This window comes from Grampus griseus (assembly GCF_964374135.1).
Source record: "Grampus griseus genome assembly, chromosome: 18".
NCBI classification, from domain to species: domain Eukaryota; kingdom Metazoa; phylum Chordata; class Mammalia; order Artiodactyla; family Delphinidae; genus Grampus; species Grampus griseus.
Window position 1 is genome coordinate 64515019 of NC_139012.1, and position 21468 is coordinate 64536486.

The 21468-nt window shown below is 41.4% G+C and overlaps 1 protein-coding gene across 1 annotated transcript in view; it reads right to left on the minus strand.

The window, feature by feature from the left end:
- Positions 1–18675, minus strand: part of NEK5 (NIMA related kinase 5) — a gene marked incomplete at both ends in the record, with an annotated part of 60726 nt that extends 42051 nt beyond the window's left edge. The window contains 3 exon segments of the mRNA XM_082675982.1: positions 1036–1133; positions 10710–10806; positions 18559–18675. Coding sequence (XP_082532108.1) covers positions 1036–1133; positions 10710–10806; positions 18559–18675 — 312 coding nt within the window.
- Between the last annotated feature and the right edge of the window lie 2793 nt (positions 18676–21468).

Genomic DNA, 21468 nt, shown 5'->3' on the forward strand with positions numbered 1-21468 from the left:
TGAGCGGGGGCTACTCTTCGTTGTGATGCGTGGGCTTCTCTTTCATTGGCTTCTCTTGTTGTGGAGCATGGGCTCTAGGTGCACAGGCTTCAGTAGTTGTGGCACGCGGGCTCAGTAGTCGGGGCTCGCGAGCTCTAGAGCGCAGGCTCAGTAGTTGTGGCGCACGGGCTTAGTTGTTCCGCGGCATGTGGGGTCTTCCCGGACCAGGGCTCGAACCCGTGTCCCCTGCACTGGCAGGTGGATTCTTAAGCACTGCGCCACTGGGGAAACCCACCACATTCAATTTAACTCTAGGAGGAAATTATTTGGGTCTGATGCTCTTAAATGCTAAAAGAGAACTACGAAACAAATGCCCTAAATAAAGATGGCAGGCCATTCCTGTGCCCTGCCTGAGGCCGTGGCCTTTCCCATCAATCACACAGGCCCTGAGTCCAATTCTTCAGTCCCCACCCCACACACCTGTCTCCTTCACGAGTACAACTCCCAAGAGAGTATCAAAGGGAGGTCAGAGAATAGAAGAAAAATGTGTTTGTGCAAAGAGAGAATGAGACCTGAGGCCATTATTCTTCACCTTTTCTCTCCTCTCTCTTAATAGCGAATGAAGCTACATAGCCATTGCTAAGAAGAGCTTCTATCCTCCCTAGCAAAGTGGGATAGCTATTTTAAAAGAGTACCCAACGATAAAAGGAAGAAAAGTGAAGCTATAAATACATCACATTTTAAATGGCTGAGGAACATCCACATTCACTTTTTTTTTTCCGCCATGAAGGTCCATCTCAGAGGCATCCTACATGAGATTGTCCAAAAATCAGACACGGTTCTTTCTGAAGCAAAGTTCACTCTCAAAACAAGATTCAATTTAAGTTCAATTGCAAACATGTCCTAGGCTAGACCTATCAAGAATACTGATCCATTATTTTATAGTTTGTATTTCTCTTCCACAAAGCATGCTTCATATAAACAGTCTATTGCTTATGACATTATCAATTTAATCCCCCAATATAAATTAAAAGGCAAATTAGAAGAGTTTTTTACCTGATCTTCACTAAGTAACACTCCCCGTTGTTTTTTGATCCTTTTCATGAGATCCCCTCCATCACAGTACTCCATCACAATAAACAGCCTGTTGTTCTCTATAAGAAAAGGCATCATTCAGTGCTGGATGGGTTTCAAATATTTACTAATTATTTGCCTTTAAGTTCTAGAAGGTGGAGAATATAGCAGAAAAATGCAGTGCATAATAGTTTAAAACTCTGGCTGTAGAATCGAGATGGACTGGGCTCTAATCCCACTTCACCACTTAAATTTCTCAGCTCTGTGACTCTGGGCAAGTTATTTTAATTTCTCTGTGCCTCGTTATTTCATCTGTAAGATGGAGATAATAATATAGAAACTCCTCTTGGGATTGTTTTATCCTTCCTCATTTAATCTTTTCAATGGTTTTTAATCCATGTCACATACTTAGAACAATACCTGCACATAATGAGAGTTCAATAAATGAGAGCAATTATTTTTAATACATTCCTGCAGGAGATTGGAAATCTGCTATAAAAAAGCAGCTGTGAATCTTTTTCAGCACCTCAGGAAGAATTAATACACCCTTGAATTTGGGCATAAACTTTTATTTATATGGGGCTTATTCAACCATGTTGTTGAGTACAGTAGACACGCTTCTAACTGACCTCTGCCTGACCTACTCACTAGATTGAAGGGCACTCTTCATGACCACTGTCCGCTCAAGGTTACCCTGGTGGCTTCTGGACTCATCTATGCCCAGGTACCTCTGCTCCCACTGATTCTTACCAAGATCATTGTGTTCATTCCCTAATTTGTTTATGCCAATTATACTTGCTATTGTAATTATTACATCAACTGATGAAAGATGAATGGGAAAAGGAAGATGTGATTATTTCTACAAAAACTACATTGAATCCTGTGGATGACTCAGTAAAAGTGAGTAGCTAAAAAAAAAAAAAAAAGTCACTGACCTAAATGTTGGGTGGAAGCAGTGGAAAATAACGGGGAAGCTTTCATAAGACTGGGCACAGAGAGTACCTGTAAATTCTTACTCCAGTCTAAAGAAAAGAAATTGGAAATTATAAATTGGGGGTAGGGGGAGCCCTATGTACGAAAGAAGATTCCGAACTCCAATCAGTGGACTCACAATCAAAGACAAGGCCTTGGTCTTACGTCAGAAGTTTGGCAAATGATTTTGTATTTATAGATTAAAATAAGTTTGTATGACTTCCTGCTTAATCAGCTTTTTTCTTTAACCAAACAACTACCAGATGGGTTCTTTTTAGAATAAGGGCTTCTACTAACTTGTTTGTCTCTCCCACTAGTTTGCGGGTTCCCTGAAGACAGACTCCATACTTAGTACTTTTGTATTCCCTGTACCTGGCACATGGAAGGGGCTTAATAAAGGTTTGTAGAGTGGTTTCATAAAAACATCTAAGGAACACAAAATGATCGCACAAAAGCAGGCTTATCAGCAAGTGTTAATCTTTCTAGTATTTTGCCCTGTAATTATTAAGTATTCATTCAACGTCAGAATCTCTTGCCAAATATCTATCATTTGCTACCTCTTTCTTCCAAGTAGCTTAAGCCAACTTTATTATTTTTTTTAACATCTTTATTGGAGTATAATTGCTTTACAATGGTGTGTTAGTTTCTGCTGTATAACAAAGTGAATCAGCTATACGTATACATATATCCCCATATCCCCTCCCTCTTGCATCTCCCTCCCACCCTCCCTATCCCACCCCTCTAGGTGGTCACAAAGCACCGAGCTGATCTCCCTGTGCTATGCGGCTGCTTCCCACTAGCTATCTATTTTACGTTTGGTAGTGTATATATGTCCATGCCACTCTCTCACTTCATCCCAGCTTACCCTTCCCCCTCCCCGTGTCCTCAAGTCCATTCTCTCTGTCTGCATCTTTATTCCTATCCTGCCCCTAGGTTCATCAGAACCATTTTTTTTTTTTAGATTCCATATATATGTGTTAGCATACGGTATTTGTTTTTCTCTTTCTGACATCACTCTGTATGACAGACTCTAGGTCCATCCACCTCACTACAAATAACTCAATTTCGTTTCTTTTTATGGCTGAGTAATATTCCATTGTATATATATGCTGCATCTTCTTTATCCATTCATCTGCTGATGGACACTTAGGTTGGCTTAAGCCAACTTTAAAGGCGCTATCGGTAACCTGACAGCACCTGCCCTTGGTTGCTTCTCATTCACAAACTGAGTGCTTCTTTCACAGAACACTTCCATTGGTCCACCTCCCCTCTTAAAGGGACAGATCCGTTCACTCATCAACAAACTTTTATGGAAGACATGCTAAGGAACGCTGTGCTAGGAATAAAAAGCAAATAAGCTATCCTTCCTGAATAAGGAGGTGACAGTCTAGACGGGGCATCAGTCAATATACGTGAGAAGAGTTACAACAGAAGTCTGCACACACACAGGCAGAGAGAACAAGAGGCCATGAAGGAAAGACCGGAGAGTCCAAGAAGGGTTTTGTTTTTTGTTTGTTTGTTTTGTTGGGTTTTTAAAATTTTTTACTGGAGTATAGTTCATTTACAATGTTGTGTTAGTTTCAGGTGTACAGCAAGGTGAATCAGTTATACATATACATATATCCACTCTTTTTTAGATTCTTTTCCTATATAGGCCATTACAGAGTACTGAGTACAGTTCCCTGTGCTATATAGTAGGTCCTTATTGGTTATCTATTTTATATATAGTAGTGTGTATATGTCAATCCCAATCTCCCAGTTTGTCTCTCCCCTCTCTTTCCCTCTCGGTAACCATAAGTTTGTTTTCTACATCTGTGACTCTATTTCTGTTTTGTAAATAAGTTAATTTATACCATTATTTTAGATTCCACATATGAGAGATATCATATGATATTTGTCTTTCTCTGTCTGACTTACTTCACTTAGTATGATAATCTCTAGGTCTATCCATGTTGCTGCAAATGGCATTATTTCATTCTTTTTTATGGCTGAGTAATATTCCATTGTATATATGTACCATATCTTCTTTAACCACTCCTTTGTCAATGGATATTTAGGTTGCTTCCATGTCCTGGCTATTGTAAACAGTGCTGCAATGAACATTGGGGTGCATGTATCTTTTCAAATTATGGTTTTCTCTGGATATATGCCCAGGAGTGGGATTGCTAGATCATATGGTAACTGTACCAGTAAGGAACTTCCATACTGTTCTCCACAGTGGCTGCACTGATTTACACATTCCCACCAACAGTGTAGGAGGGTTCCCTTTTCTCCACACCCTCTCCAGCATTTAGCTTGTAAATTTTTTATGATGGCCATTCTGACTGGTGTGAGGTGATACCTCATTGTAGTTTTGATTTGCATTTCTCTAATAATTAGTGATGTTGAGCATATTTTCATGTGCTTTTTGGCCATTTGTATGTCTTCTCTGGAGGAATGTCTATTTAGATCTTCTGCCCATTTTTTGATTGGGTTGTTTTTTTGATATTGAGCTACATGAGCTGTTTGTATATTTTGGAGATTAATCCCTTGTCAGTCGCTTCATTTGCAAATACTATCTCCCATTCTGAGGACTGTCTTTTCATTTTGTTTAGGGTTTCCTTTGCTGTGCAAAAGCTTTTACGTTTAATTAGGTCCCATTTGTTTATTTTTGTTTTTATTTTCATTACTCTAGGAAGTGGATCAAAAAAGATCTTGCTGTGATTTATGTCATAGACTGTTCTGCCTATGTTTTCCTCTACGAGTTTTATAGTGTCTGGCCTTACATTAGGTCTTTAATCCATTTTGAGTTTATTTTTATGTATGGTGTTAGGGAGTGTTCTAATTTCATTCTTTTACACGTAGCTGTCCAGTTTTCCCAAGTACCACTTATTGAAGAGAGTGTCTTTTCTCCATTGTATATTATTGCAGGAAGGGTTACCCTGATTACCTAGAGATCAGTTGCTTTCAGGAATGTATTATTTTTGGGAGAATTAATACTTGTCTTAGCTCAGTCATTGAAAGGGCTGCCACAGCAATGAAGGGATGGCAATTTCAAAACCATGGGGAAATCAAAGGAAGGAAACTAAGCGAAAAGGGTTCCATTTTCCTTCCCTTCCACCAGCATCTAACTCACTCAGCCTCACACGGGCTTTCAGTGGAAGAAATTCACTGACTGATGCAGGATTAATCATGGCCGAACCATCTTGAAGGAACTATTCAGGTCGATGAGCATCATTTGGCTCTAAATCTGCTTTTTTTCCCACTAGCCATTGTTAATTTCATATTTAATGGGGTTAGAACTGCTGGGAAAGGTCATTTGTGCTCTCAAATTTTCCACCTGTTTAAAAAAATTAAGCACTTTAGGAAGGGGAAAAGGCATAAGAAACAATCCTTGTTCTCACAGAACTTCCAATCTCACCGAGGGAAATAAAGAATATACGCTAACGTTATAACACAGCTTATTACAAATGCCACACAAGTGAAACGGTCAGTAAGAGTTCAGAAGTGCTCAGAGCAGAGGCGAGAGAGATCACTTTATTTTTTTTATATTTAGTTTTAATTACATTTTTCAGGTTGGGGTAGCCACGCCACGCGGCTTGCAGGATCTTAGCTCCCCGACCAGGGATCCAACCCGCGTCCCCTGCAATGTAGTGGAAGCACAGAGCCTTAACCACTGGACCCCCCGGGAAGTCCCAGAGAGAGATCCCTTTAGGTTTGGGGGTGGGATTTGTGTTTAGTCTTCAGCATGTATAATATTTTAAAATGCAGAAAGGAGAAAAAAAGAATACTCCAAAAAGGAAGTGCACGGCACCCTCTAGGGCAGGAGTTTCTGGAACTATAAAGCTCATGGGTCACTGACCTTTCAAAACTATTAGAGGGCACTAACTTCAGGGTTGCAACCTTTGTCTTGCCAAATTCCAACACTTAAAGAACAATTATTATAATTAATTTATTCTAAAATGCCCTTTTAAAAAATCAGGATTATGTCTTACAGACATTGGCATCTTCCAATTGGTGACTGTGGGCCCAGCAGTCTTGATGTCGTCACGGCCTCATTAATTTTTGTTTTGTTTTGTTTTGTTTTTCGGGGGGGGGGGTGAAGTAGAAAAGAATAGCTTTATTGCTTTGCCAGGCAAAGGGAGACACACCAGGCTTCTGCCTCAAGCAACCACGTGTCCCCAGCCTCATTCATTTTTAGACTATCTTAACCAATTTAATCTGCTCATATTTCCCTTTTAATGAACGTACAAGAGTAATAGAAAGCAAAACTCTGTTTAAACAAGTCTAAAAGAGCTCTTTTAATACATATAAAATAAAAAGTGTGATATGAAAGTATAGTGTCAGTCTCATGGGCAGTATCTTTCCTTTTCATCAGCACATAATAATGTATCTTACAACCAATGGCCTCTAGATTTGATGGAACGAGGTATCATCCAGTATCACCATCATTCCACAAAAATAAAAGCCTTTTAGTGCTGAACCCAGGAGGAACACGGGCTCAGCACAAAGAATAAAAATATCTTCTGCTGTGCCCCCTTGCTCACTGCACTGCACCCACAGTGGCTTCTGCCACAGGTGTGAGATTCTGCCCTGCTTACCAGCCTGTGACTATTGTCGGGGATGCTGGCAGAAGACACGAGATTCCTGGGCCAGAGACAAAGGACTTTATTACTCTTGGCAAAAGCAGCTGTCAGAGCTTCATGTTAGCACTCGTTCTTTGTCTCCCAAATCTACAGAGCCTAGATGGACAACTGCGCACGCAGTGGCTACGTTACAGGAGAGGAACACTGCACTTGAGGAATCGACTGCTTTTACAGTGAGCAGTGAACAAGCCAGCTCTCAGTCAGGGCTTGGCATTCTTGGCATATCCAGCCAAAACATGCAGAGGTGCTCAGGGCCAACAGCAGATGGCCTTTCCCCAAAGCCTCCTGGCTAGTCCTTTAACACGTCAGCCCTTTGCAGTGGCTGTTCTCCTTGCCTGGAAAGCTCTTCTCCAGATGTTAGCAGGACTCCTCAATCTGTGCTCAGATGTCACCTTCACAGCAAGGCCTGTCCTGACCGCCCTATTTACAATGCTTCCCTCCACTCCTGCCTCCCCCTATTTTATTATCCCACAGCACTTATCAACTTGTAATCTGCATATACTGTACTTATTAATTATGTTTACATTTATTGTCTGTCTCTCCCCACATTTTACCCCTGGAATGTAAACTCCACAGTTGTAGAGCAGGCAGAATTCTCAGATGGCACGAACGCACACACACTGTGAACTCTCTCCCCTTGAGCGAGAGTGTAACCTGTAAATATGGGATATCACTCCCATGATTATGTTACATAGCAAAGGGGATGTGCTGATATAATTAAAGTTACTAAACAGCTGACTCTGAGTTAATAGAAAGAGATTATACACCTAATCACAAGAGCCACTTAAAATCTGGGTCTGGAAATCAGAAACAGAAGTGAGAGGTTCCAGCTGGAGAGGGCCTATTGAAGGGGCCACATGCCAGCGAAGGGTGGTTGGTCTCTAGAAACAGAGAATCACCCCCAGTTAACAGCCAGCAAGAAAGCAGACACCTCAGTCCTACAGTTGCAGTAAATGAAACCTGCCAACAACCGGAATAAGCCTGGAAGAGAACTCGGCCTCAGATGAGGTTGCAGACACAGCTGACATCTTGATTTCAACTATGTGAAACCCTGTGCAGAGAATCCAGGGTTTGGAAGCCCGGGCTTCCAATCTAGAGGAATTGGGAGAGGATAAGTGGGTGCCTGTTTAAGCCATTAAATTCGTGTTCACTGGTTATACAGCAACAGAAAACAGCAGTGCAGGGATTTGGGCCTATTTTACCTAGACCATGCCTAGCAAATTATAGGTACTTGATAAAAATTTACTGAAGGAATTTAAGTGGAATTAATTTAGCCTTAGGAAAATCTTACTACATTCTCTTATTTTTCTCATGTTGCTTCAAACTTATGAAAACTTCTACTTTCTATAGACAAACAACTAATGAACGAGAGCCAGGGTTCTTCTGTTCCGAGGTGAGCTGTTTGAGGGTAAACGAAGGCTTTCCCCCAACTCTCTAGAGTCAGGTGTTGCAAGGACCTCTGAGGCTTTCAGATAAGCTCAGTGTTTCAAGTCCCAACAAGCTGCCAGGCAAACTCAAAGCCGTCACAACAGTTCCAGTTTTCCCAAACACAGACGTGCTCTAGTTAAGCAAAGGAAAAGGCTGTCGTAAGAAAGTTTAAGCTTACAACATAAACGAAGTCAGTGAAGGTTATTTCTGCTGTAAAAAATGACCTCTAATTTGATAATGGTATCCAGCGTAAACCATCCTCAAATATCCATTTTGCACGGTGTAAAGACATACTCCAGGGACTTCCCTGTTGGTCCGGTGGTTAAGACTCTGTGCTTCCACTGCAGGGGGCACGGGTTCGACCCCTGGTTGGGGAACTAAGATTCTGCATGCCAGGGGTCCCCAACCCCGGGGCCATGGACCACTAGCAGTCCGTGGCCTGTTAGGAACCGGGTCACGTGGCAGAAGGTGAGTGGAGGAAGAGTGAGCGAAGCTTCATCCGTATTTACAGCCACTCCCCATCGCTCGCAGTACTGCCTGAGCTCCGCCTCCTGTCAGCATTATGGTGAGTTGTTTAACTATTTCATTACATATTACAATGTAATAATAATAGAGATAAAGTGCACAATAAATGGAATGCACTTGAATCATCCCAAAACCATCCACCCACCCCACCCTCGGTCCGTGGAAAAATTGTCTTCCACGAAACTGGTCCCTGGTGCCAAAAAGGTTGGGGACCGCTGCTGCATGCAGTGGGGTGTGGCCCAAAAAATTAATTAATCAATTAAAAAAAAAGACATACTCCACTCTCCTAAATGGCCCAGTCTAGGCACTCATTCAGCAAACGTGTATGAGCACCTACTATGGGCTACATGCTGAGGAGCAAGTGGTGAGCAAAAGAATTTGTTATGTTTACTGTCTTAAAGGGAGACAAATATTAGAGTTCCTAATGGCGTATATGAACATACACACACAGTACAGAAGTGCTGGCGAGATCAGTACAGGGGGCTGTAACTTGAATTGGGATCTCAGAGAAGGCCTGACGATGAGCAGGACTTACGAGTCACAGGGAGTCACAATCATAACCCACAGAATGAGGAAAAGGAAGACTGTCTAATGGCGTCGCTGTTAGAAATCAATGAACAGGAATGCAAGGCACCTTATTCAGCGGCTGCCCCTTAAAAGTTGTTCGGTACAACTCAATTCCCGGCTCACATGTACTCTCAGCTCCCAGAAAGACCTTGGAGGTGTCCCGAGAGCTCTTTTAAGGAATGTACCCAGTTTTAATTTGCAAGAAACACAGAGAGCTATCTTGAATGCAGTGGTTTTAATTTGCAAGAAACACAGTGCCCTGCACAGTGTAAAAGCTCAAAAGATAGCTTTTAAAATTTATTTACTGATTTTTACACCCCTGATGGTGCTTGAAGATATCTAGGCAACATTCCTGCTCCATGAACTAATTCTGACCTGTGAATTCAAGCACCCCCAGTGCTGGGTGCTGGGATGGGGATGCCCCATGGTGAACTGGGGACACAGACAGCCCTGTCACAGCCTTTTAAACACCTGACATGCTGTATATGTGTTTATTGTCTGTCTCTTCCCACTACAATGTAAGAGCCACGAGGACAGGAATTTGTGCCTGTTGTGTTTGTTCACTGCTGTATTCCTGGCGCCTAGAAAAATGCATCAGCGTAAGCACTCGATCAATACTTAACTGAATGAATGACCAACGCTCCTTTTATGGTGTTTTTAGTGGGCTTTTTGTTTTTTAACCTTTGGAGTCAAGTGATAGAGGCAGCAGAAATGTTGTATTCAGGCACACAGAGAAGGGAATTGAGGCCTTAAAGTTCTTCCCCTCTATTCTGGCCGTTTGCTTGGCTGCCTCTCTGTAGGAGAATTGTACAGCCCTCCCCGTTGCCCCGGGACATGCAAGGACTCACAGAGGCAGTGTACCCTCCCCCACCATCACCCGGTTCCCGGAGCTGGTTACGGCTGCTTTGCACCCAGAACGTGAGCACATAAGGAAAGTAAGAAACATGCCACATCCTAGGAGGGATCTGAGAGTGAGGGTGTGGTGGGCTCTGTGTCCTGCTCTTTCCTCTGGCTCAGGAAAACAGCTCCATATGTGCTCTGCTCCTTCAGGCTGGACCCCAGACTTAAAGACTCCTCCTGGGTGTTCCCTGGCAGTGCAGTGGTTAGGACCTGGCGCTTTCACTGCCAGGATCCCACAAGCCATGAGGCACGGCCAAAAATAATAATAATAATAATAAATTAAAAAAGTAAAGACCCCGCCCAACCGTAGCCAACATGTAATGTGAGTGAGACACAGATGGTATTCTTGTAGGTCACTGAAATTTCTTACTGCAGCAAAGCTAATACACCCATCGTTAACTATCTGAGGGAGTGAGAATTAAAGGCAGGTGGGCAAACTTGAGAAAATTTAGGAAAGCTGCCTACAAAAACTCACCAGAGAAGAAATAAAGATGATGTCTCAAATGACAACTTAAGTAAATGGGAAAATGAGTCCAGTTACAAAAATTAATTTATACATACTTCTCAGGAACTATCTTATACAGAAGTCTACATGCCCACACTTTATTAAAATACTTTAAGAAAATGAGAAAGTCAAACCTTGAAATGAACTGAAGAAGGTTACAATGTTGGGATGTTTCATCTTCGCCAGAAGAATGACTTCTTTCTTTGAAGCTTCTTTTTCTTGGATGGGCATCTAAATTATATTAAGAGACAGAGTAGTCTGTAAAGATAATTCGCTTTCAAGGAATGCTTTTTACTCACTGTCATCGAAAATTCTCCAGGATTTCACTGGCTTTTAATAGCACTTCTGCAACAGATCTCTCAACGGCAGGAAATGACATTTCTAGAATTAGAGTGTCCTATGTCTAGTCAATGGTTTGTCAGTGACAATCAGAAACAAGAAAATAAGTATTTCTGGTGAAGTTCTGCTGTATTAAAATCTCTGCTGGATTGGTGGACTGTGTCAATTATTTAGTCATCTGGAGGAAAGTTATATAAATATTTATCTTTCAGCAACAAAGGAATTTGTAAAAAAAAAAAAAAATGCAACGTTCCAGCAGCAATCACTGCTGAGAAGAAACAAATGAAATCTAAAAAAAGTAAAATGTCGTATATCACATAAATCAGACCGGTAAAGTTCTATGTTAAGATTACTACGTTTTTCATTTTCAAATAAAATGTCTCTCGTGATTGCATTTTAGATTTGATGTATTTTCTTTTCTTTTGAAAAAACTAATTTGCTTTTATTATTGCTTTTCCTTCCAGTTTTATTGAGATATAACTGACATACAGCAGTGTATACGTTTAACGTGTACAGCATATAATTTGACTCACACCATGAAATGATCATCACGATAAGTTTAGTGAACATCCGTCATCTTATATAGATACAAAATTAAAGAAATAGAAAAAACATTTTTTCCTTGTGATGAGCACTCTTAGGATTTACTCAACAACCTTCACGTATAACATCAGCAGTGTTAATTCTATTTATCATGTTGTACGTTACATCCCTAGTATTTATTTATCTTGTAAGGGGAAGTCTGTACTTTTTGACCACCTTCAACCAGTTCTCCCTTCCCATACTACTCGCCCATGGTAACCACAATTCTGATCTTTTTTTCTGAGTTTGTTTTTGAAGTAAAATTCAAAAACTACAACACTATGTCATTTTCTATCACACAACACAGTGATTTAAAATTTATGTGCATTTCAAAGTGATCACCAAGATAAGTCTAGTTACCATCTGTCACCATACAAAGATATTAAGTATTGACTATATTCCCCACACTGTGCATTTCATACCCATAACTCATTTATTTTGCAACTGGAGGCTTGTACCCCTTAATCTGCCTTACCTATTTCTCTCCTCCCCTCACTCCCTGATGTATTTCCTTATTATTCTATTTATCATCTATGGACAATATTGTTCAAATGTTTTGGTGCCATTGGCAATGGCCACACCTCATTTCTACCTTTTCTTCCTCATTCTTGACGCTTTGTCATTTCTACACTGACTTCTGGCCCGGCTGCCCCACCCTTCCGGCCTCCATGGGTCACTGGTCCTCTCCACAGTTCCCTCTGTGATGACCTTCAACATTTGGCCCACAGGTAATGTGTGAGTTCCCAAATTTTTCATCCTCATTTAAATTTGAAAATTTTTTTAAAAATTACTATTCTCCATCCCAGCTTTACTGCCTCCTAGCTATGTATCTTTCAGTAAATTATTTAAATCTTCTAAGCTTCAGTATCTTTCCCCCCATTTTAAATTGCATAATTGGTACATATGAGTTTCAAAATAAAAATAACTGAAATACGCTACCAGGATAGACTTAGCTACTTAACTACTTTAATTTATAACTACTGTTTTTTTCAAAAGACTATGATAAACAAAATTGAAAGGCAAATATAGGGAGATAAGTGTATTTTTATAGTTAGGTAAAAATACTGGCAATATATATGACAAAGATTTTTTGTATTTATAACATATAAGGATTCTGGCAAGTAAGAAAAAAAGGCAAATATGCCAATAGAAATATGGGAAAATACATGCCTAGGCAACCCTTAAAAAAATAAAAGAAATTAAAAATGGCTCAGAAACAGTAAAAAATATTCAACCTCACTCAGTAATAAAAGAAGACTAAAACAAAATTTAATATGTTTCATCTGTGAAATTGGCGAAGACAAAAAGAATGTTAATACCCACAGTTAACCAGAAAGCAAAATGGCACTCACATACTTCTGGTGTAAGTATATAAATTGGTAAAATCTTTCTAGGAAAACAAGTTTACAGTATCTAATAAGAGACTTTAAAATGCTCCTATTTTTAACTTATTAATCCTTCTAGAAGTTTATCCAAAGAAAATAATCAGAAATGTGCCCAAGGGCTCTCATACAAAAGCCTTCATTTCAGTGTTTTACTATTAGTTTTTAATTAAGAACATACACTAGTGATTTGAAACAATATTTTAAGCCAGATAGAAGTAAATAAGATGAAAGTAAAACTTCCCCTTTTCCTCCCCACCCATCCCACGAATTCCTATTCCTTAGGAGTGATTGCTGCTAATTGTTAGACCTTTTTATTTAACGCACATATAGGTAAACACATATACACAGTTTAAGAAAAAATGACTCTTCTACATATTAAACGTTATTTAATCATAGCAAAAAAATCAAGCAACATAACTCTCTGAAAATAGAAAAGGAGTTAGATAAAATATGGTATTTTTAACCTAATGTCACACTATGCGGTCATCAAAAATCCACGGAAGCACTGGCAGGAAGAGCAGGGGAAGAGGTAGAAGGATTTGCTGGTCACTGTGCCTTGTTGAGCAAATTACTTAACCTCATTGAGCCTCAGCCCTTTCACCTAAACAGTGAGGGTGATGAGATCTACCTTTACAGTTGTTGGGAAGATTAAATTGATTAATTATGTAAAACACCTGGGATAACATGAGGTCTGCTAGGCACCCACTATTACTGTAAACATTGAATGATATTATATGAGAACATTTTATTATATGAAAACATTGAATGACATGAGAAAATATTCACAATATACTAAGGGTAAAAAACTGCTATAAAAGAGTATATCCACCATGACATCAATCATCTAATATATTCTAATAACTTACAAGGTACATTTATGCATTAAAAATAGCCTGGAGAGAACTTCACCATAATGTTAATAGTGATGAAGAGAGAGGTTAAAAGTGATTTTCATTTTCCTCTAAATAGCCTTATTTTTCCCTACAGTTTTTTTCAAAATTTCTTCAATGAACATTTTAATTTTTATTATCAAGAAAAGATACAATACATTTTTGAAGGCAAGAAATAAAAGAATATGCTTGATAATTGTAGGATGATGATAGAAAATATAGAGCTTTTTGGTACCTGTAAGAAAATAAGCGATTTAAGTTCTGGGGTCTAGAGTTTGCTTTGTGGAGAGGTGCTGGAGAGCTGAGAAGAAATGTAAATTTCTCTAGATAAGAAGTAATGAAAAAGTACATTAGAGTAGAAAGAAAAAAATAATAAATGTTAATACTGTGACACAAATGTTGTTAGGCAACTCTGATAACACAGAGAGATACGGGAAAGCAACAATAACGAGGCCCAATAGAAATTCTACTTATTTATGGCATGGGGACTAGGGTGGTTCATGAAGTAAAAGATGAAAAAATTCACTGCTCTATGAGAAATATACAGTCAGCTTTTTATTATCTATACTAAAGAATGGGAGAGACTCTATGAAATGTATTAATATATATTTTTATAGAGGATTCACCTCCCACATAATTTTTTCTTTACTTAGAATTTAAATGGTTTTATAATTCCTAAATATGTACCAGCTTAACAACAGAGCTAGAAGGCCTGAAAGTATCTATGCATTGAATTATTTATCCAATAAGAATTTATTGACCCGCTACTGGTGCAAAGAACTCTTAGCTGCTGTGTGGAATACCAAGATGCAAAAGACCTGGATTCTGCCTGCACAGAATATACAGTTTACCAAGGAGGAGAAGGCACAAAATAAACAGCTAAAGCGCAGCAAAGTAGACAGCAATCAGTACCATAACAGCAGTACGGATAAAAAGCTATGGAGGGCTTCCCTGGTTGGCGCAGTGGTTGAGAGTCTGCCTGCCGATGCAGGGGACACGGGTTCGTGCCCCGGTCCAGGAAGATCCCGCATGCTGCGGAGCGGCTGGGCCCGTGAGCCATGGCCGCTGAGCCTGTGCGTCCAGAGCCTGTGCGTCCGGAGCCTGTGCTCCCCAACGGGATAGGCCACAACAGTGAGAGGTCCACGTACCGCAAAAAAAAAAAAAAAGCTATGGAGTTTACAGAGAAAGAGAGATTACTTAGATCTGGAAGGTTCTACAAGGTGTACTGAGTCTCAGCCCTGAACAAGTGGGATCTTGATGCTTGGATGGGCAGGCAAAGACCTTTTGGGAAGAAAGAGCCCCTCGGGTGAGCACAGAGGCTGCGGTGCAAAGGATTTGCATGTGGCAAAAAGGAAGAGTATGTGAGGGGAGGTTGAAAATGGAATTTGGGAACAAATCAGAGAGGGGTGTCAAAACTAATCTGAAGAGTGAAATGATATAAAAGTACAAGGCAAAAATTACTCATAATCCCACATTCCACCTCGATAATAATGTAGTAAGTAGGTCTTTCCTATATGTATGGGCAGATATGTGTGGGAATATACATACTTATATAGAGAGATAATGCGTATATTTTTACAAAGATTGCATCATTCTACACGTACTATTTTCTTAATTAGCAAAAGTTATGATACTTCTCATGTCAATGCTTTGACTACAACGTGATTTTGATGAACAGCTTAGTCTTTCACAAATTACTTAACCAATCCCCAACTGTTGGACATTTAGGTTGTTTGCTGACTGTCTGCACATTTCTGGGTATTTCCTTGGAATACAATCCCAGAAGAAGAACTACCAGATCCTAGGATGCATACATTTTTTTTCTTTTCTTTTTCAAGATGAAGATAGCTTTTTCTGCTTATACAAATAATAGAATTCTTAATTTTAAAAACATAATATATGCTTCATATTAAAAATTCTGACCACGCAGGAAGAAATGATAGAGGTGAAATCCCACCAATCAGCAATAACCACTGTTAATGTTGTGTGTGCATGTGTGTGTGTGTGTGTGACATTAACAGTACATACATATATATACATAACTTTTTGTGGCCTGATTTTTTTTCATCTTTACAACGTATTTCGGATCTTACTCCTCGTCAATGATACAAACAGGGCATGGATCCTTCTAAGGCTTTGATACGTATTGATAAATTTCCCTCAGGGTGATTTACCTTCCTATCAGCAGAGCAAGAGAGTGCCCGCTTCCTCCACTTTTATATTCTTTTCAATCCTTTCCAATTGTATCAGCAAAAAGTGATATAAAATCAATAGATTTATTTTACTTTTCTTAGTTTTCTAACGAGTTTGAAATTTGTATATGATGACTTCTTCAGTTATAATTTTTTTTCTTTTTAAGATTTATAAAAGGCTAGCACAAGGAATTCCCTGGCAGTCCAGTGGTTAGGACTCCATGCTCTCACTACCAAGGGCCTGGGTTTGATCCCTGTTGGAGGAACTGAGATCCCACATGCTGCACTGCGTGGCCAAAAAAAAAGCTAGCACACTTTAGTCAACACTTGCAAGTATTTTGGGCATTCTGTCAGTTTCCTTTCCATTTATTCATGATGGTTTTCTGTCATTCAGAAGTTTTATATTTTAGTGTAGTCAAAGATGACGACGCATCTAGCCATCTTTTCCTCTATGACTTCTGTCCCAGGGAAGGTTTGGGAGCCTGGGGGGAGAATTCCCAAGATTTTGTTACATGAGAGCTGGAGCCATGAGAAAGGTACTGAAGTGATCCAAGTAACCCAGGCCACTGACAAAAGGAATGAAACAAATTCAAGGGAGTGAAAGAGTCAACCGCATTTAGCAAGTAATTGGATGGGGAGAGAGAAAAAATTCACCGATGACCCCAAGGTTTTGAGCCTGGATATCATAAAAATACTGGTGTTATTAACACAGAGCAGCACAGAGTGGGTGACCTGGATCTGCTTAGAAAAGTGAGAAATTTCTACTTTGGGGTACAATTGTATTAGCTAGCTTCCAAGATGGTCCTCAACACCCCTCACTCTGAATTCTTAATGCCCAGAAACTGTGAGATAATAAGTGTCTATTATTTAAGCCACGAAGTTTGGGGTAATATGTTACACAGCAGTAGATTACTCACACAGATACTACTTGAAGATATCTAGCTGGCTAATGAAATGCACAACTAGGGCTCTGGAAGATACCAAGGCTGGACAGAGTTTTAAGAGTGATCTGTTTAGTGGTAAAGATTGAAGGGAGGTGACTGTCAGGTAACAGTACACAGAAAGAGAGTTGGCAAAGGATAGGTGGTCGGGGACATACGGAGGGTTAGGAGACAGACAGGCCGGAGAAAGAGCAGTCAGATAAACAAAAGAGAGTAAGGAGAATAAGGTCGTGGAAGGAAGCCCTCACAGGCCACTAGACTAAGAGGACATTAGCAGACATAGGTGGTGGATCCATGAAAAGGGACCTGTATTGGTGAATAAAGCATTCGCCCTGAAGCTAATCATCTACACCTGAGTTTTAATGTAAGTTTGGGAAGTCCTTTTATTTTTCCCCAATTTTTTTTCTTTTTTTTGGCTATGTTGCATGGCTTGTGGGATCTTAGTTCCCCCACTAGGGATTGAACCCAGGCTCCTGCAGTGAAAGCACCCATTCCTAACCACTGAACTGCCAGGGAAGTCCCTATTTTTCCCCAATTTTTAAAAATTATGGTAAAATATATACAACATAAAATTGATACCATTTTAACCATTTTTAAGTGTACAGTGCAGTGGCACTAAGTACATTCGCATAAGTGCAACTTGATTCATCCATTTTGTACCCATTTTGTATGGAAGTTTTTCTGCTCCTCTCACTTATAAATCCTCCAGAAGGTAACCAACGAGACTTGCCTTAACATGTATTCTAGCCCATAATGGACACTGTTATCCCCGTATATCTGAAGCCAACACAGCCACTAGAGAGGGTAACATAAACACAAACCAAGGGAAATTTAGCAAAAATGATTCCTCTTAAATCAAATATATTTAATTATTCTCCAAAACCATTAGACTAACAATAACATAGGGTTTTCCTCCATTCCTTCAATGCATTCAATACATATTTCCGAGCGCCTATTATGTGCCAGGCACTGTTCTGCATGGGGAAGGAGATAGACAAGAAATAAGTGAGCAGAGTAATTCCAGATCATTATAAATGCTACTAAGAAAATAAACCAGGGTGGTGTGATAAGGAGTGATTGAAGTCAGGGAGCTACCTTGGCTAGGATGCTTGGGGAAGGTCTCCTTGTGGAGGGGACCTGAATTTGGAGAGGCAGTCAGAGGAAGCACACGGCAAAACAGAGGAACTAGAGCAACGGAGGAGGGGGCATCTCACAGACATGCCATAGGATTAAAAAAAAAAAAAAAAAAGATGTTATCACTGTAAGGAGTACCATAGGAGCCAGGACGATAACATCTTTTTCTCTTTTCCTTTTTTTCTTTCTTTCCTTCTTTAAAAATAAGATCACTGGGGACTACCCTGGCAGTCCAGTGGTTGAGACTCTCTGCTTCCCCAGCAGGGGGCATGGGTTCCATTCCCGGTCCGGGGAACTAAGATCCCGCATGCCTCATGGCCCAGCCAAAAATAAAAATAAAATTTAAAAATAAAAATGAAAATAAGATCATTGGTTGCTGTTTGGACAATGGACTTGAGCAAACAAAAGTCAACTCACTCATACTTGTAAAAAAAAAGATGTGTTTCCTTGACAAACTGGATTAAAAGCCAGATGAATATACCACTGAAAATGAACAGGAATTTTAACTTTTTAACTTTACCTTTTCAAAATTGATCTCTTTTATAACACAGTCCTTGCTATCTGATTTCCCTTTGGCCAGGTATGCTTTCCCAAAGGCACCTTCCCCAATGGCCTTAATCACATCATATTTATCCATGGTCTCCAATGCATGGAGTTACCTGAAATGAGAGCAGTGAAATTTTATTGCACACTTTTCATAAATATGAACAAGTCAGAAAACAGACCACTACAACGTAAGAACTCATTTTGCTAAAACTTTCATTCTAATTTCGCCAAGACTGAATCAAATAACTTTCCTTGCGGCCACAGGTAACAACCAAAGTGAGACAGAGCTTAGTCAGCTCCATGGTCAGACTGGGGCTGCAGCTCAACTTTGATACACCCTAGTGTTGTCATCTCGGGCAAATAACTTAATTCGTAAAACCTCTCTTTTCTAATTTCTGAAATGGAAATAACAATGTTTTTGAAGATTGTTCTGAGAAAGAAAAATATAATATCCCCGTCTGGGCACCTCTAGGCAGCAGGAATTGTCCTTCTGCTTGTGTGGTTTTACAGTCCAGCCTTTCTCAGTGGGGCGTTACTGCCCCCTAGGGGAAATTTTTGAAACGTACGGAGTTTTTTTCTGTTCGCAGAGATGGAGAGGCAGGCACGAAGGCTTTCAGCAGCCATTGGGGTCTGAGATACTAAGATTCTGCGATGCTAGGGACGGTCCCGCACAGTATTTTCCAGCGCCCCTACAACCTTAAAAAGTCTCCGTACACATTCATGTGCTTGGAAAAATCCGTTTATAATTATCTGCGGCTAAAACCAAACTATTTTACATCTAAATACAAAGTATATTTTGCACAGTTTTATTTAACACTGAATTTTCGAGGAATGCAACTACATGTAAATCAAGGCTTGCCTGCACCTTGTTCGGAACTTTACCAGGAACTGTTCACCGTTTTGGAAAATCACTCCCCCACTGGCCACGCTGCTCCTGGCAGCTGAGACCTAAAAGTTTGCAGCTGTCCTTATCAGGTGACTCCCTGCTACTTCACTACTTCTTCCAGTGTAGCAGTACCAAGAATTTACAGATTGAAATATAGACTTTATAATAAAGAGAGTCACTGTGGCACTTAGATTCGTCTGATCAGATTCGGTATGGCAGGAGGGTGTGTAAGGCCAGAGTATACAAGGGCCCCATCCAAGACCTACCCAGTCAGAATCCCCAGTTAAAAGGTCTAACATTCCCTTTGGTGCCCAAGCTCCTTCGATTTGGGTTCGTCACTCTCAGCCCAGGGTCCTGGCTTCTCGAGAGGGGAAGGTGAATTCTCCGGGGGCAGTAAGCGGTGTGGTCCCTTCCTCTCTACCATTTCTTTGGAAACACGGTGCTTGTAACACAAGTACACCCTCAATAGCCCGTGGGCAAAAAACGGGCCAGTAATTCCCGGTGGGGTTGTTTCTGAACTGTCTTTGGCAGGTTCTGGCGGCCCAGCACTTGCCTCCGACCACTTGCCACCTCTCTGGAAGCTACGCGGCCGGGCGGCCCTCGGCCAGCCGCCGGCCTCTGGGGCTTTGGGTAAACTGCTCCACTGCATTTCCCCGTTATATTCAATAGTACAGTCAGGGAATCTTGCTGCTTTTTAAAACCTGAGTGAGCAGGCAGGTTACGTTTTTGAGTAATTTGTGTCAGTGCAGGAAGTGGGGACGATTAGGTGGGACAGGGCTGGAAGCCAGCTCCGCAGCCAGGGAAGGCTTGGGGACACTGGAGGGCCGGGTTTTGAGGGAGGCGCTGGCGGAATCGGAATTCGAGGGCACTTGCGCAGGAACTGAGGGACCGCGACGCTCCCGCCCAAGAGGCACCGGTGGGTGGAAGCCCCTAGGTTCCGGGGGAAAAATCCTTCTCCCTTAGAAACACTCTCCGGGAGGCGGCCGGCGGGAAGGCGGCAGAACTCCCGCGGGGGCCAGGAGCTGGGTGCGCCGCGCGTTGCCATGGAGACCGACGCGGCCCGGGACCGGAGACTGCAGTTCTGCAGCTCGCGTCTTCCCGGGCGGGGGTTCCACCCTTTCCCCGGGGCTCCCGGAGGCAGCTCCGGGTTCGGACTGAGGGGACCACCCATAGCATACCTGCTCCGCCTGCTCCGCGGGGCCAGAGTAGTATCCCGGGTGGGTCCAGGTTCCAGACGCTTCTGCGCCCGCTGGCGGCCGGGGCGGAGCCGCGCTAGCGAAGGCGGGCGGGGCGCGGGGCCAGAGTGGCGAGAGGACGGGTCCACACAGTCCACCCGGAAGAGGGGTGGGGGCCGGCCGCGGCGTTTGGAGACCTGGCCGCGTCACCTCCGTCACTTTAGGTCGGGACTCCTCTGCTTACACTCGACAAACATTCCGCTCCCGCTCCCCGTTCTTGCTTACGGTGTACCAGAGGCTTTGCATATAGTCTCTTTATGCCTTGCGACAACCGAGTCAGGTAGTAGCGGCCCAGTTTTACAGTTGAGCTGGACTGAGAGTTTCTCGTGCAAGGTCTCAAATACTGTCAAGAGATGGAGACTGGAACGGAGCCCTGCTCTTTTGGCCACAGCTGGCGGCCTCCCATGGGGTCCTCTTATAACGAGCTACTGCCCAGTGGTCTGCAAACATACTCTCTCACCATCTCCCCATCGCCCCCTACGCATTCCTCATTCCCACTGCACATCAAGGTGCCGTCAGAAACGTTTCATTACATGTTTAAGCAGTTGAAAGGATGTAATTTCCAGCAATTATAAATATTGACACAAGTAAAACATAACCAATGGAATCTAAATACCACGGCAATTTGAAACCCACCATATCTAATTTTTTAAAAAGAAAGCTCTCCTTTAAGAATTAGAAAGTTTACATTATTCCTTTCTCTCCTTGAACTCATATCTCCATACATACTGTTTTTCATGATTCAAAATCTTACCCATCACCC